Source organism: Cydia amplana, chromosome 3 (genome assembly GCF_948474715.1).
Source record: "Cydia amplana chromosome 3, ilCydAmpl1.1, whole genome shotgun sequence".
Classification (NCBI taxonomy): Eukaryota; Metazoa; Arthropoda; class Insecta; order Lepidoptera; family Tortricidae; genus Cydia; species Cydia amplana.
Genome location: NC_086071.1, coordinates 11872797 through 11887413, shown reverse-complemented (window position 1 = coordinate 11887413; position 14617 = coordinate 11872797). Strand labels below are relative to the sequence as shown.

Here is a 14617-nt window from a genome sequence, read left to right as displayed (position 1 = left end):
GATCAACTACGGCCTAACTTACCTACAAACATGGAAAAGTTTGAGCTTTAGGTACCTACACCGATGTATAGGTACAAAGAAGCTTGGTTGGTAAAAAACCATGGCGCCAACTGGCGTAGGTATCTTTATACCTATTTACCACTATTTACTAACTTTAAAATTAGGACAAACTGTTAAATATTTACCACAAGATGCTCGGGTCTCCGTTTGTGCCTAAGTTCAGGTAGATAAGGTACTTCTTTGAATAACTTCAATGTACGAAACATTTGAACGCCAATTGAGACTCTTTTTATTGGATAATCCATTATATTCTGTAAATGAATATATGGAAATGACATGTAATAATCCAAATTGAATGTAATTTATTTTTCTATTGACCTGTTTATCATTTTAGTTTTATATTGACCTATTTTTCATTTTATTTTATTTTAATTTGACGATCATTATGAGATATCCGTGCTTAGCTTAGCCATATTGACATTGTTGTTTTTTTATATTTTTTATTTTATATTATTTGACATTGTTAATAATTTAGTTAATTAATCGATTGCTTATAATGGTTTTTAAATTGTGTATTGCTTGACATTTGTATAATTATAATCAATTGTTATTTTTCTACTTGACGATCATAATATAAATTCGTATAGATTAGTGTAAAATAATTTATATTGTAATTTCATATTATGAAATAAATAAATCTAAATCTAAATCTAAATCTGTAATATTTAGAAGCAACAAAAATATATATATAATTATGTTATGAATTATGAAATTTGTTAGTGTTCCTATTCTTTCACGAATTTCAGCGACAAAGCAGAACCATCTACAAAGTCTATAAATGTAACTAAAGTCGATTGAATAAAGCGCCATCTCACGGTTATGTTTTGAACCCCAACGTAACTAAGTAGGTTCTCAATGCTCATAATAGGTACGTGATTCTAATTTGCTTTTGTAATTTATTAAATCAAGTTAAACGTAACTATTATTCGTTTTATTAAATTATCTATATATGTGTATTAAACTATTTCGTATTCTAAATTCTAATAAATATGGCAGTTATTACAAAACGTGGCTTCCTATTGGTGTTTGAAATTATAGCAAATTATCCACCAATAGGAACCTGTTTACTTTAATCTAACCTGCCACATAATCGAGAATCGAGAACGCCCTACGTCAAAAAACAAGTTCTTCGGAATCTGTCAATCCGATGACTGTACATGTACGTTTAGTGTATCCGCCTTGAAATTAATCAGTATAAAGTGAATAAAAGTAAGTAAATGAGTTTATTATTGGTGCAAATATGTGTGTGAATCAGAATATGTGTATCGTTTGTATTATGAGAAACTATTGATTTCATTTTGTACTGCTCTTTAGTTACACATTCACGTCATTGATTTTCATTACAAAAATACGTTATCTTGCTTTGTTCTATTTCTTTTCTTAAGATATTACAATAATAGGTGATATATAAGCGCACTGACTTCCTTCGGCGCAGTGGCGTAGTTGGTAGCTACGATGAATGTTACGCATTGACAATCACAATAAGGTTGAAGTCAACGCTATTATTTGGTAGTTTCCTCTGTTATTGTGATTATGCATAAAAGAAAGCGTTTTAGAATGTGATTAGCCCACTTCTCTAAGTCATAGTGTTTTTATTGGGTGTAGTAATTTTGGTCAATTGCTATTATGTGACCTGCTTAATTGGGATAGTTATGAAAATGTGTCAGGCCGCCCCGCCGCCGCGCGCACAGCGACGCCCTAATTTATATTTCCAACTCGCTCCCACATCCACCATATCCATGCTAAGATATGTTTATCACAATATGTGCACACTTCCTACTTTTCTAGATAACACTGATAAGATAGTGTACATACATGTGTCTGACTAAGCATGTGAGTCTCAACTGTTTGATGTACTTAGGATTTGATGCAATAATCTCTTTCAAAATTGTTGTAGGTAAGGCAGCTTCAACATGGCCCAAGTACAAGCATTGTACGACTTCACTGGTGAACCAGGCACCACTGAGATGTCCATCACCGCAGGAGAAGTGCTGACACTGCTGAACACTGAAATCGGTGAAGGCTGGTGGGAAGGCCAAAATGCTCATGGTCAGACAGGCCTCTTTCCTGCCGCTTATGTGAAAAAGCTGGATGAGCCAGTATCCACACAAACTAAAACGGCTCCAGCTGCACCAAGGTATGACCAAGCAAATGATGACTGGAGTGACCCTAACTACCAACGCAACCCTTCACAAGAAGACGGTTGGGATGATGACTGGGATGACGATACATACTCTGAAATTGGTCCTAGTGCACAGCAACAGAAACAGTATAGCCATCAGACGCCCCTGGCGCCGCTTCCTGGCATGCCCATTAATGAGTACAATCAGAATATTGATGACACTGCATCTACCTTCAGCTCAACAGTAGGAACCGTAAGAAAAAATAAATTTGCTCCATCATCAAAAGTTAGTGGTGAAAGCTACCTCCTGGCCACCCTTAATGTGGAAGTGCCTGACTCAGAAAAGGTATACATAGTACAAAACGAAGAAGGATATGTGTGGTCTCCTATCACTCAACCGTACTATGTCACTGTGGCTTCTCCAAAAAAGGAGTCAAAATTCAAAGGAATAAAAAGTTTCATTGCATACCAATTAACTCCTTCATTTAACAATATTCAAGTGTCGAGAAGGTACAAACACTTTGACTGGCTTCATGAAAGATTGCAGGAGAAGTTCACACTCATCCCTATCCCCCCTCTGCCTGACAAGCAGATCTCTGGCAGGTACGATGAGCAGCTAATTGAGCGTAGAAGAGTACAGCTACAAGAGTTTGTAGACTGGATGTGCAAGCATCCTGTGCTCTCAAAATGTGAAGTCTGGCAACACTTCCTCACATGCACCGATGAGAAGCGCTGGAAGGCTGGCAAAAGACAGGCAGAGAAAGATATTTTGATAGGCCTTAATTATTGCATATCACTAGTCGTCCCAGAAAAAGCTTTGTTGCAGTCCCAAGTAGACCAGATAACAGAACAGTCCCACACTTTTTTCGCTAGTATGGATTCCTCTGTCAAATTTCTTACAAATATGAGTGTTGCACAAAGCAAAAAATTCCAGACGCAGTATAAGATTGACTGTCAGAAAGTGGGAGAAGCATTTTACAATTTGGGCAATGCGCTTAGTTTGGATGAAGGATCAGTAGTTTCCACCTCCAAACTGACATCTGCTATAAAATTGACAGGCGGAGCTTATATAGAGATTGGTAGAATGTACGATGAGCAACCTAAATATGATTGGGACCCATTAGGTGATAAATTCCACCTGTACAAAGGTATCGTCGGCAGCTTTCCCGATGCGTTAGCCAATCACAAGGGAGCGGTCGCAAAGAAACGTGAATGCGAAAAACTTACTGCAGAACACAAAATGGAAGTTGCGCAGCTTAATGAAGTATTAAGAAGGACTGATGTTATTTCATATGCGCTTCTTGCAGAGGTCAATCATTTTAAAGCGGAAAGGACAATAGACTTGAAGGCAACAATGCAAAAATTCTTAACACAACAAATCACATTTTACAAAAAGATTGTTGACAAGTTAGAGAACACTTTGCATCAGTTTGATGATTAGGATCATTCATTGGGTTGAACGTAAAAAACAATTGCATACATAAAGTTCTAAGAACTCTGTAATTCTGTTAATAATATAGAATACAAACTACAAGTATTAAATGTTTGTAGAAATGCATTTGTTATGGATAATGGATAATCCAAAGGAATGGTGCGAGATTAATATTAAGCGAATTAATGAATTTATTATGTATTGAATGTGATGCAATTGTGGACTGAACTAATTATATGTATGGTAAATCAATTGAGTTCTTTGTATATATAACTATTAAAATTAATTATTTTACATCAATAATTTGTGATATGATATTTTTTATCAATTTATGGACTATACCAATTTCATACTGTACTGAATTGCCACGAATCAATTATTTTGAGACATATTTTGTATCTTATTTAGAATAAGTATTGTATTATATCCCATTCCATTTGTAAGATAATAATTATAGGGTTCTAATAAAAATGTAATTTGTTCACTCGTGTTTAAATGTCTCGTCCAATGCTACCTTTACGGAGGCCATAGAAATTCTTGTACTTACCTCGTACCACTTAATACTATTAAGCCACGGCATAAGATCGCCGAAACACATTCTAGTAAGTATGTTAATTAAATGAACAAAAATTAAATACATATTTGGTTACTGATATATAATAAATAATAATATGTCTCCTTTTTTCAGGCGAACAGACGAGACCATGAGCAGTGGAAGGTGAGGGCGCCGTAACGGACCAGTAACCATGGCAGAAGAGAAGAAGAAAGACGGAACTGAACTCTTGAGCAAAAAGAAAAAAGTCAAACCACGAAAATCCAGGGACGCAGACTGCTGTAGTGTAAATTTTCTAAAATGTGTTCTGCACATATTCAATGTGGTGTTTTTGGTAAGTTGACTTGTAATTTTTTATCTATATTGTATGCATGATATGGATTAGCAATCTTACGTTTAGGTGTGACACTCACAATAATTGTAATAATTAGGTACATAGGGGAGAAGTGGCATGGCGGAGTCTCGTTTAGAAAGAGCCACTTGCATTAGTATTTCGGTAGTTTCAGACCGAATTCCCACACCAGCAGTGAAAACCCCATCCACTGTTATCTCACGCAGAAATTACATATTAATTGCCCAACAGCAACAGCTTACCACATTATTGTAAAGTTACTTATCTTAATGACGTCTTTCATTTCCTATCGTAAGGAACACTTGCCTAATATTGTCACACACACACACACACACAATCTGATAATTGTAAACGCGATCAAAAATGCAATGCTTAGGGTGGTCTCTGTCCAATATGTTTGTCCAATCTCATGGCGTCTCACTCTCTCTCTCAAGCAACATGTGAGACAAAACACACATTGGACAAAGAAATTGGTCAGGTGGAATACCACCCTTACATAAAGGATGAAGTATGATTAAATATGATTGGTAATCCGGCGGTTAAACGTTTCTAATAATTTTGGCGCGTGATAACTCGTGGGTTTCTCTTTGTACATGAAATCATTATACCTGTAATGAAAGTGCCATGCGACATAGTAGGTGTCTTGAGTCAAACAGACTGACAAAAGGAAAATATTGTTTTCACCTCAGCAGTTCGAACAAGGGTACTTTGCTACTTAAAAACAGTGAGGAAAATCGCGTTTTGCTCACTGAGTGAGACAAAATGAGCAAAATGCGATTTTGCTCACTGTTTTTAAGTAGCAAAGTACCCTTGTTCGTGCTGCTGAGGTGAAAACTTAATTGTTGATATATCTTAAGAAAACATGAGTGAATAGGTAAGTGATGAAGAAGGAATACATTTTTCGGGTTCTCTAATATGTTCTCACTGTTGAGGTGAAAAGTTTTGTAAACTACACGAGATCAAAGTTATTTACATCTCGTGCGCTTTTGAGTCCCTTACTACGCTCAAGATTCTAAATTAGATAGTATAGAATCTTTCGCTTGCACGGGACTCAAAATAAGCACTCGAAGAAATATCAAACTTTGATCTCTTGTTGTACAAATAACTATTCATTACCATTAGATAAATATGATTGACCGATGTGGCGACCTGAGTAACTAAAAAGATGTAGGAAGCAAACACTGTGCTTTAATCGGATACAGGCGCGCGCTGTAAGTACAAAACAAAATCAAAGAGTAACATCCTCATGTACAGTTTGCAGGCGTAGGCGTGCTATGTGTCGGCGCGTGGACGGTGTCGTCGCGACACCGCTACGTGCCGCTGCTGCCGTCGCCGACGTATCCCGCCATAGCGTATCTGCTGATCGCGGCCGGGGCCGCCGGCCTGCCGCTGGCCGCGCTCGGCTGCTGCGGCCTCAAGACTGAGAACAGAACCAGTTTACTCTGTGTAAGTACAAAAAAACACAACGGGTTGCACTCTGCACGCTTGCAAAATGTCTGCAGCACTATGTATAATTGACCCATCCTCCTTTCTATTGAAAAACTTTAGTTCCGAAATTGCTGGTCAGTGAGCTAAAATTCGAAATTCTAATTTGTAGCGTTAATTGTTTAAAATTAGAATAGAAATTGTAAAGTTACCTTGCAGACCTCGCATCTAAATATATTTGGTCATGATATTTTGAGTTTTATTCACCAGTACTAGAGTTCACTTTTATTAGCGATTTCATCAAGATGTAGCTTTATAGAATTATATTTGAGTGATATATAGTAGTTTATGCAACAGTGATATAATAAGGGTTCTTAAAATTCAAGGGTCGAAGTTACAAAACGAGACGTAGTCGAGTTTTGTAAAAAAAGACCCGAGAATTTTAAGAACCAATTATGAGCTGTTGCATACATTACTTTTTCTATGACAGCTGCAGCAAAAAAAAAAAAAAAAAGTTATTATTAAAAAAAAGAAAAAAAAAGTTATTATTAAAAAAAAAGAGTTATTATTAAAAAAAAGAGTTATTATTTAAAAAAATTGAGTTATTATTTAAAAAAAAAAAGAGTTATTATTGTAAATGAAAACATACCTCTTTCAATCAAGATGATCGGAACTTGTGTCTTTAAAAAAAAATAAAGCAGTTGTATTATACTCATAAGATGACTGCTAGCAGTCATCTTATGAGCCTATAGACAAATCATTCAAATGACATTGCTTTAGATATCACTGTCAGTCATTTAATTGACACATTTAAGTGCTGGAGTAGAAAAAAGTTAGAATGTAACTGTAAGATCCTCGTATTTCAGCCCGTACAAGATTAGAACATTGAGCTTTATTGCTTAATATAAAAGTCCAGTTTTAAATAATTGACCTGATTATGATACGTTATGACTAAAGTTCTTTGGTGAATAAAAACGAAACAGCAGGCTCAGGCATACATTTTCGCGCGGTAGAAAGAGAGGGTTACGCCTTACGCTGTCTCGAGTTTATAATTTTTTCCCCACCTCAAAAAGTGCACAGCGCCGCTAAAGACGTTTTCACTTCAAAAATTGCCTACAGGGACGCAGTGGGAAAACTTACGAGAGTAGCCGTAATATTTAATAGTTACAAATTATTGCACATGTTTGCGTACACGCTTTTAATGCTACAAATATTTTGGCACTTAAACTTGCAACTTAACTAAAATGTAATTCAATGGAACTTGCAAAAAAATGTACTAATCAGCCTTACAACGTTAAAAGTAAGAGATAGTTTTAATCCATATCATACCTTATGTCAGACAAGATAAATTCGATATTAAAACACGCCGCCCTACGTAAGATGCTTGTAATTTATTATGACTTAATGATTTTGTAATCATAAAAAATAAAATTTATTGAAAATCTATCTGTCAATAACCAACTAAAGATGACACACTTCTCTCATTACTATGAGTCAAATCATACGTAATTCATTTAACATAATTCATTTCACAACCTTAGCGGTTGTGAACCTCTGACTCACTGCTCACTTGATAATCAATTGACCTTCGAGTTCATCCTTTGTTTTTGGGCGGTGATATGTTAACAAACGCCTTGTAAACATCAACTAAACAGTGATGTAATTTGGACTCGTGCCAAATCGTGGTAAAATTAACTATTTGCTTTACTGTCCTACTTATATACCTACACATGGTTGTAGTGTACCTAAAATCGTTATGATCGTATAGAAAAATATAATCGCAAGGATTTATATTTTACGGGTCACGGATACTTCGACAAACATAACATTTGTTCAGTTTTGGTTTTGATTACGAGTAAGTGTACCGTTTAACTGTACGTAGCTTACATACTGTACTGTACGTAATATGTATTATACGGTTGTGTATTATTCTAAGTAAAAATAAATATAAAATAAGTAGCTCGGATCCCAAAACTGGTTTACCGCGCAACTTGTTTACTAACCGCCTGAGATAATAATAGACCTATATACCCTTGTTTGTTACGATACTTACGATTCCAGTACACATACTTCCTGCTCATAACGTTCTTCCTGGAGGCGGGCGCGGGCGCGCTGGCGTACTACTACGAGGTGGAGGTGGAGCCCGAGCTGCAGGCGGGGCTCAACAGCACCTTCGTCAGCAACTACGCGCTCGACACGGTCGTCACGGACGCGGTGGATCGCATGCAGACTGAGGTAAGCTTTTAGCTCACATCAGCGTTAAGATCGGGTTTCCTAGGATAGTGGTGCCGTCATATAGCCGATAGCGGCCGTCTCCATACTAAATAATACGGCTAAATATGGATGTCGTAGTATTTGTATGGAGACGGCCGCTATATGACGGCACCGCTTTCGGAGGAAACCAAAGCTTTAGGGCTCATTTAGACGGTGCGAGAACTCGTATGCTAGTTTCATTACATTGCGTTATTTGATCGGTCGGCTGAATTTTTGTAAGCTCAATGGTCCGCAATGTAACTAAAATCGCATGCGAGTTCGCGCGCCGTCTAAATCAGCCTTAGGGTCGGTTGCACAAAATCGTCACCGTTACAACATTCGCAAATGTTTCTTGTGTGGGAAACTTTGTAGTTCACGCTGATTGCTGTTGATCAATTGCGGCCCTTACTGTTGCAACGTTTCAGCTGTAGCGTTGACGTTGATGACGTCACTGGAAATGTTGTATGAAAAGCGTGATGGAATGGCATTTATTTAAGTGATTCCTATTACTACATCACTATCATATCACTACATTATAAGCATTTATTCTGTAGGTTTTCGTTGTTTCACTATTATCTATGCTTATATATGTACGCGATACACGGCCGTCGTGAACGCTGCTCGCTCTGTTAGTGCTTGAGAAAGGAGACCTAGGCTCTCCGAAACATGTCGCGCGAGTGACTTAAAACCAATGAGTTAAAACCGTAAAATGATTCAATCTATGCTTGTACTGCACTGTTACAATTGTAATAACATAACTTCCGTGAGAAATGGGTCACTCACGTATTTCAAGTCGAAAACGCTCGACATGTTTCACTCCACACGACTTCGACTTAATAGTCGATTATCAACAATATGCACCTACTATACACATCACATATATCCTCTATCCGACAAAGAGCAACCGGCCGCCCGTATTTCTAGCGAGGACCGATTGACTCGCACAAGTGATACAAAAAAAAACCTTGTACCTAAGTCGTTATTCCCGCTTACAGTTTAAATGCTGCGGCGCAGTGGACTACAAAGACTGGCGGCGAAGCATATGGCACGAATATGACCCGGAGCTCCTAGTGCCGGACTCGTGCTGTAAGACGGTCACGCCGCGCTGCGGAGCCCGCGACCATCCCTCCAACATATACTACACGGTGAGCTGTGACCATGAATCTAGTATTTTAACGACCGACGATTTTGACGACCGGTCTGGCCTAGTGGGTAGTGACCCTGCCTGTAAAGCCGCGGTCCTGGGTTCGAATCCCAGTAAGGGCATATATTTGTGTGATGAGCACAGATATTTGTTCCCGAGTCATGGTTGTTTTCTATGTATTTAAGTATTTGTATATTATATATATCGTTGTCTGAGTACCCACAACACAAGCTTTCTTGAGCTTACCGTGGGGCTTAGTCAATTTGTGTAATAATGTCCTATAATATTTATTTATTTATTTAACTGGATCCGGCATGAGGGGTGGGGGGAAATGACCGAACGGGATAGCCTCAGGGCCGGATCTAGGGTTGAGCGAGTGGAGCGGCCGCTCTAGGCGCCGGATGGCAAGGGGGCGCCAAAATGGCAAATGAGAAAAAAAAGTTTTAAAAGACGCGAGTTTGGGGGGGGGGGTGGCAAATACGCTTGGAAACTTCAACGAAGGGCGCCAAAACCCGACTTCGCTCTACCCTGATCAAGGGCTCGGGCCGGCACTGGATAGCCTTATGCATCTTTCAGTAGGAGTAGCAGCAAAAGCGCTATTATTGTTTGTCCTTGTCACAGTCTCACTTTTTTTTTATTCCTTACCATAAATTAGTATGTATTATGGTGGGTAACAAATAAATTCGACCAATCATAGGTAGTGTCGCATTGCCTATGTTTTGTCCCTCACGGAGGCACGCGTATACCACTTCTATAGGATCCTACCTTCTATGGCTGTAGCCCATACCGGGACGAATCAATTGTTTCTTGTCACTCGTTGCCATGGTTACGGTCGCTTGGGTCACTCTTGAAACCATGATTTTATGGTATTTGAAATAACCAAACATACGTTTTTATGGCAAGCTCTTCCCATATTGGGTCATCTACTTAGCATATTTATTACTGTAACGTAGTACCTAACCTTTCTTCTAACAAAATACGCGTATACTATTATTGTCGCCTGGCTGACTGGACAGAATAATAAAAAAAAGTTGATCCACCCACCTACAACCCAATACCAGTGGTATCACTTCATTTTTCGGGCGCGCTCGCCTCATGACTGCTCCGATCATTAAGGTACTTACAGTCTAATGATCATTATAGTTGTAAATGTAAAAATGTGTAAATATTAGTATTTTAATCTCATTATGTAAATATGTAGAAATCTTGACTTGTAAAACAACAAATTTTACCAATAAATAAATCAATCAATCAATAGTCGATTGCCTTTCATACGGTTTTGTAGTAGGTACCTACAATCACCTGCAATATGTTATACACCGAAGGCCGCAAAAAATATCTGACACGATCTTATCCGTAGCGCAATAATTTGTCACTTAAGTTTGAAATATGTGGAGTATCGCCATTATCCCAAGGTCCAACAGCGACTTGCCAGGCCATAAATTAAAAATATCGCGATTGCTCGTTAATTACCAACTTATATATGTAATTTATTTACTTATATGTGTACGAAATATCATTTGATATTTACCAGTCGCTTTTCGGTGAAGGAAAACATCGTGAGGAAACCGGACTAATCCCAAAACGGGGCCTAGTTTACCCTCTGTGTTGGAAGGTCAGACGGCAGTCGCTTTCGTAAAAACTAGTGCCCACGCCAATTACTGGGATTAGTTGCCAAGCGGACCCCAGGCTCCCATGAGCCGTGGCAAAATGCCGGGACAACGCGAGGAAGATGATGATGTGTAATTTATTTGTATGTAAGCATATGAAATATGTTATGTTGGTAATTCATAACAATCAATCAGATTTATATATGATCTTTATTTTCTTTTCCTTTTGTAAGAATTTGATATGTTTTCTGAAAGAGCTACGTATTTGTATGATTCCATGTACCTATATATATATTTTTTAAATCAAATTTCTATTACACCTTATGTGTATAATTGCATGAATTCTATAGTAGTAATTTAAATTAATATTAATAAAAAGCTTTATTTGACGTTCATAAGCGCATTGTAATTATGCCTACTTGAATAAACTATCTTTTATCTTTATCTTATCTTTGCAGGGCTGCGTCCGGCACTTCATAATCCACATCCGCGAGCACCTGATCATCCTGGCGGCGGTGGGCGTGGGCATGTCCGTGATCCCCATGTTCGGGTTCGTGTTCGCGTGCGTGCTGTACGTCAAGATCAAGCACGTGGTCGACTGACCGAGGCCTAAGCCCTCGTCGGCCAACACTCGCAAGGTGAGATTGATAGATAAAACGTTTATTTGGATGCTGCAACAACAGACAATTCACAAATAGGTACATTACAAACAGAACGAAACTAAAATATACAAAATTTAACTAAAAAATAATATACTTAAACACGAAAAATGGGTTTACTTGCTGTACTCTGTGTGCATTGCAGCAACAAAAGGGTTCCTACTCAGCTATACGTTTCACTCTATTGAGCAAAACACTGAATACTGCCGGAGATCACGTTACAGTTCTGTTGGGTAAATATTATGGTTAAAAGTACGGTGAGCTTCTACTGTACGTTAGAGCCCGTTTCCTGAAAAGGTCCAGTTACTGAATCCCGCAGAAAATATATAGACTGGCACGTTCACACGCGGTAGTTAGCATCCAGAATTTTTCCGCGACGGCACCACAATAAAACGGTGTGTTGGAAACTAATGGGAACACTGCCATCAGTATCACATGTAATATAATAAACTGGATCCTGTTTTTTCTGGACAGTGTCATTCACCGAACACCAAAATTCGATCGGGTCGTATGTATTATTTTTAACTATTAAATTTAAAAACACGTTACCCCACACTGTAAGCATGCCAAAAAAGCCTTACGTAATTTTGGAAAAGAGATGATATTATTCAAACTGCTGGATCGATTTCTATCAAACATAGCTAAGAACCATCGCAAGGAAACTCACTTTCACGAAAAAAAACGCAATGAAATCGGCCACAGACCGGCAGACAGACATCGGATCCAAACATATAACATCCCTCTTTTGTCGTCGGGGGTTAAAAAGAAATGATGAATTTAGTCACCGTCGAGTTCGGGGACGGAGCCCTTAACACATTCAGTGCCAGAGCGAGCTACGCGCTACGAGCGTAGCCGATAACACGGGAAAAACCGTATGTAGCGAAAAGCGCCTACGAACAGTGAACTCCCCTAGCGAGTCGGTGGCAGTTAATGTGTTAAAGGTCTCTGCCCACTACACCGTATCATACCATGACCGTAGTAGGAACGTGTCAGGCAAAAAAATATGAGACTATGCCCACTAGCCCGTTCCGTCACCGACCACATCCGTAGCGTGCCATGCACGGACCGTCAAAAATTGTCGGCGAGGATATTTTGCCGGTGCCGAAACGTTACGTGCATGGCACGAAACGTTGCCAGAACGATGCGTGCAGGCGGCGAAACGGTGAGCATACGGGTTAATACGAGGGGCGTTCAAAATATTCTCGGTATTGATATCTTACGGCCTCTTCTAAAATTTCTTTCGTTACTGGCCGCTAAGGTTTATTCATTGACATTAAAAAAAAGTATAATTCGAACCGAGATGGTCTTTTGTTTTTCTGCAATTGCTGAACAAACATGAACATCATGTGCGAATTGACAATGTTAACTAAATTAGAACATCGATGCGTGATAAAATTCTTGACAAAACAGGGTAAAAATCAAAAAACCATAAAAGAGGAAATGGATTGTGTTTACCGTGAGTCTGCTCCTTCTTTATCTACCATTCAAAAGTGGTCAAGCGAGTTTAAACGCGGAAGGGAGAGTATTGAAGATGACCCTAGACCTGGCCGGCCTGTAGTAGCTACTTCACAAGAAAATATTGATAAAGTGGAAAAACTTATATTGGAAGATGGTCGAGTGAAGGTAAAATCTATAGCACAAGTAACCAATCTCTCTATTGGTACCGTACATGATATTATACATGACCATCTTAATATGTCAAAAGTAAGTGCAAGATGGGTTCCGCGAATGCTGACTCGGCTTCAAAAAGACATGCGTGTAGCATGTTGTTCCGATTTTATTGACCTGTGCGGTGAAAATCCTGATGAGGTGCTGCAAAGAATAGTTACTGGAGATGAAACCTGGGTTCATCATTATGACCCAGAGAGTAAACAAGAGTCCATGCAGTGGCACATTAAGGGTTCAGCTCATCCCAAGAAGTTCAAGGTCATCCCTTCAGCTGGCAAGGTCATGGCCACGATATTTTGGGATTGTGAAGGAGTATTACTAATCGATTATAAAGAAAAAGGTGTAAATATCACAGGACAGTACTACGCTAACATTCTACGTCAATTAAAGGATGTAATTAAAGAAAAGAGGCGAGGAAAGTTAACCAAAGGTATTCTGCTTCTGCATGACAACGCCCCCGTCCATACTGCTCATATTGCCAAGGCAGCTATTGTTGAATGTGGGTTTAAAACTGTTACTCACCCACCGTATAGTCCGGACTTAGCCCTCAGCGACTTCTTTTTGCTCCCCAATCTTAAAAAGGATCTGCGTGGAAATAAATTTTCTGACGATGAAGCATTGAAGGCGGCAGTGGAGGAGCATTTTTACACGAAAGATAAAAAATATTTTTACGAGGGATTAAAAAAAATAATTGATCGATCTTTTAAGTGTATGAACATAGGGGGGGAGTATATTGAAAAATAAAAATATCAAACTTTTCGTACTTGTTTGTTTTCATTCTCATACCGAGAATATTTTGAACACCCCTCGTATAACCGCGTATGGTGACCGTTCTAAGCCCGTTATAAACGCGTTGCCGTATCTATTGCTCGCTCTTGCCAGTATGACAACCATTCGCTCGCTCTTTCTGACGAGTCTGGCTCTCGCGAATAAAACGCGGGTACTAAGGGGATGAAACGCGGATGCTACGGAGATTATAGGCGGATGCTATGGGGATGATACGCAGTTACTAGGGGCACTAAACCCGTTATGTACGAATATGAAACAATGTGGACACGGTGTAGTGGGCATAGTAGTCCGTGTCGCGTTAAATTCCGTGCTCGATACGTTCATGGCACGGTCATGGTATGATACGATGTAGTGGGTGACCTTTAAGTATATTTTTGTAATTGAGACGTTTCTGCCACTCCGTCAGGCTCATTTATTCACTTGACAGGTGTTCGACAAGTCCGCCTCCGTCGGCGACCTGTCCCGGGCCGGCCGAGGCTGCGCCGCGCGGCCGCGGCCGCTGCCGCGCCCGCCGCCGCGCACGCGCACGCCGCCGCCGCGCACGCGCAGC

General features: G+C 39.2%; 2 protein-coding genes across 4 annotated transcripts in view; both read left to right on the top strand.

The window, feature by feature from the left end:
* The window catches only part of LOC134662809 (CD151 antigen-like), a 227749-nt gene extending 213149 nt beyond the window's left edge, over nucleotides 1–14600 (top strand). For both annotated transcript variants that reach the window (XM_063519116.1, XM_063519117.1), the window contains exons 2-7: nucleotides 4303–4501; nucleotides 5774–5965; nucleotides 8006–8179; nucleotides 9193–9342; nucleotides 11410–11589; nucleotides 14495–14600. In XM_063519116.1, the coding sequence (XP_063375186.1) occupies nucleotides 4361–4501; nucleotides 5774–5965; nucleotides 8006–8179; nucleotides 9193–9342; nucleotides 11410–11553 (801 nt within the window). In that variant the 5' untranslated portion in view covers nucleotides 4303–4360 and the 3' untranslated portion in view covers nucleotides 11554–11589; nucleotides 14495–14600. The remainder of the gene's footprint in view (nucleotides 1–4302; nucleotides 4502–5773; nucleotides 5966–8005; nucleotides 8180–9192; nucleotides 9343–11409; nucleotides 11590–14494) is intronic.
* On the top strand, nucleotides 1121–4098 carry LOC134662544 (sorting nexin lst-4). Of its 2 annotated transcripts, none has more exons than XM_063518803.1 (2): nucleotides 1121–1269; nucleotides 1958–4098. In XM_063518803.1, exon 2 carries the CDS (start codon nucleotides 1974–1976, stop codon nucleotides 3621–3623), a length of 1650 nt encoding a protein of 549 aa, XP_063374873.1. In that variant the 5' UTR covers nucleotides 1121–1269; nucleotides 1958–1973; the 3' UTR covers nucleotides 3624–4098. The 2 variants fall into 2 exon arrangements, with proteins under 2 accessions (XP_063374873.1, XP_063374874.1); XM_063518804.1 differs by having other exon boundaries at nucleotides 1186–1273; nucleotides 1963–4098.
* Nucleotides 14601–14617: the final 17 nt, after the last annotated feature.

Bases quoted from the DNA above. Each gene is read 5' to 3' on its own strand.
- LOC134662544 (XM_063518803.1), top strand. From the start codon at position 1,974: ATGGCCCAAGTACAAGCATTGTACGACTTCACTGGTGAACCAGGCACC.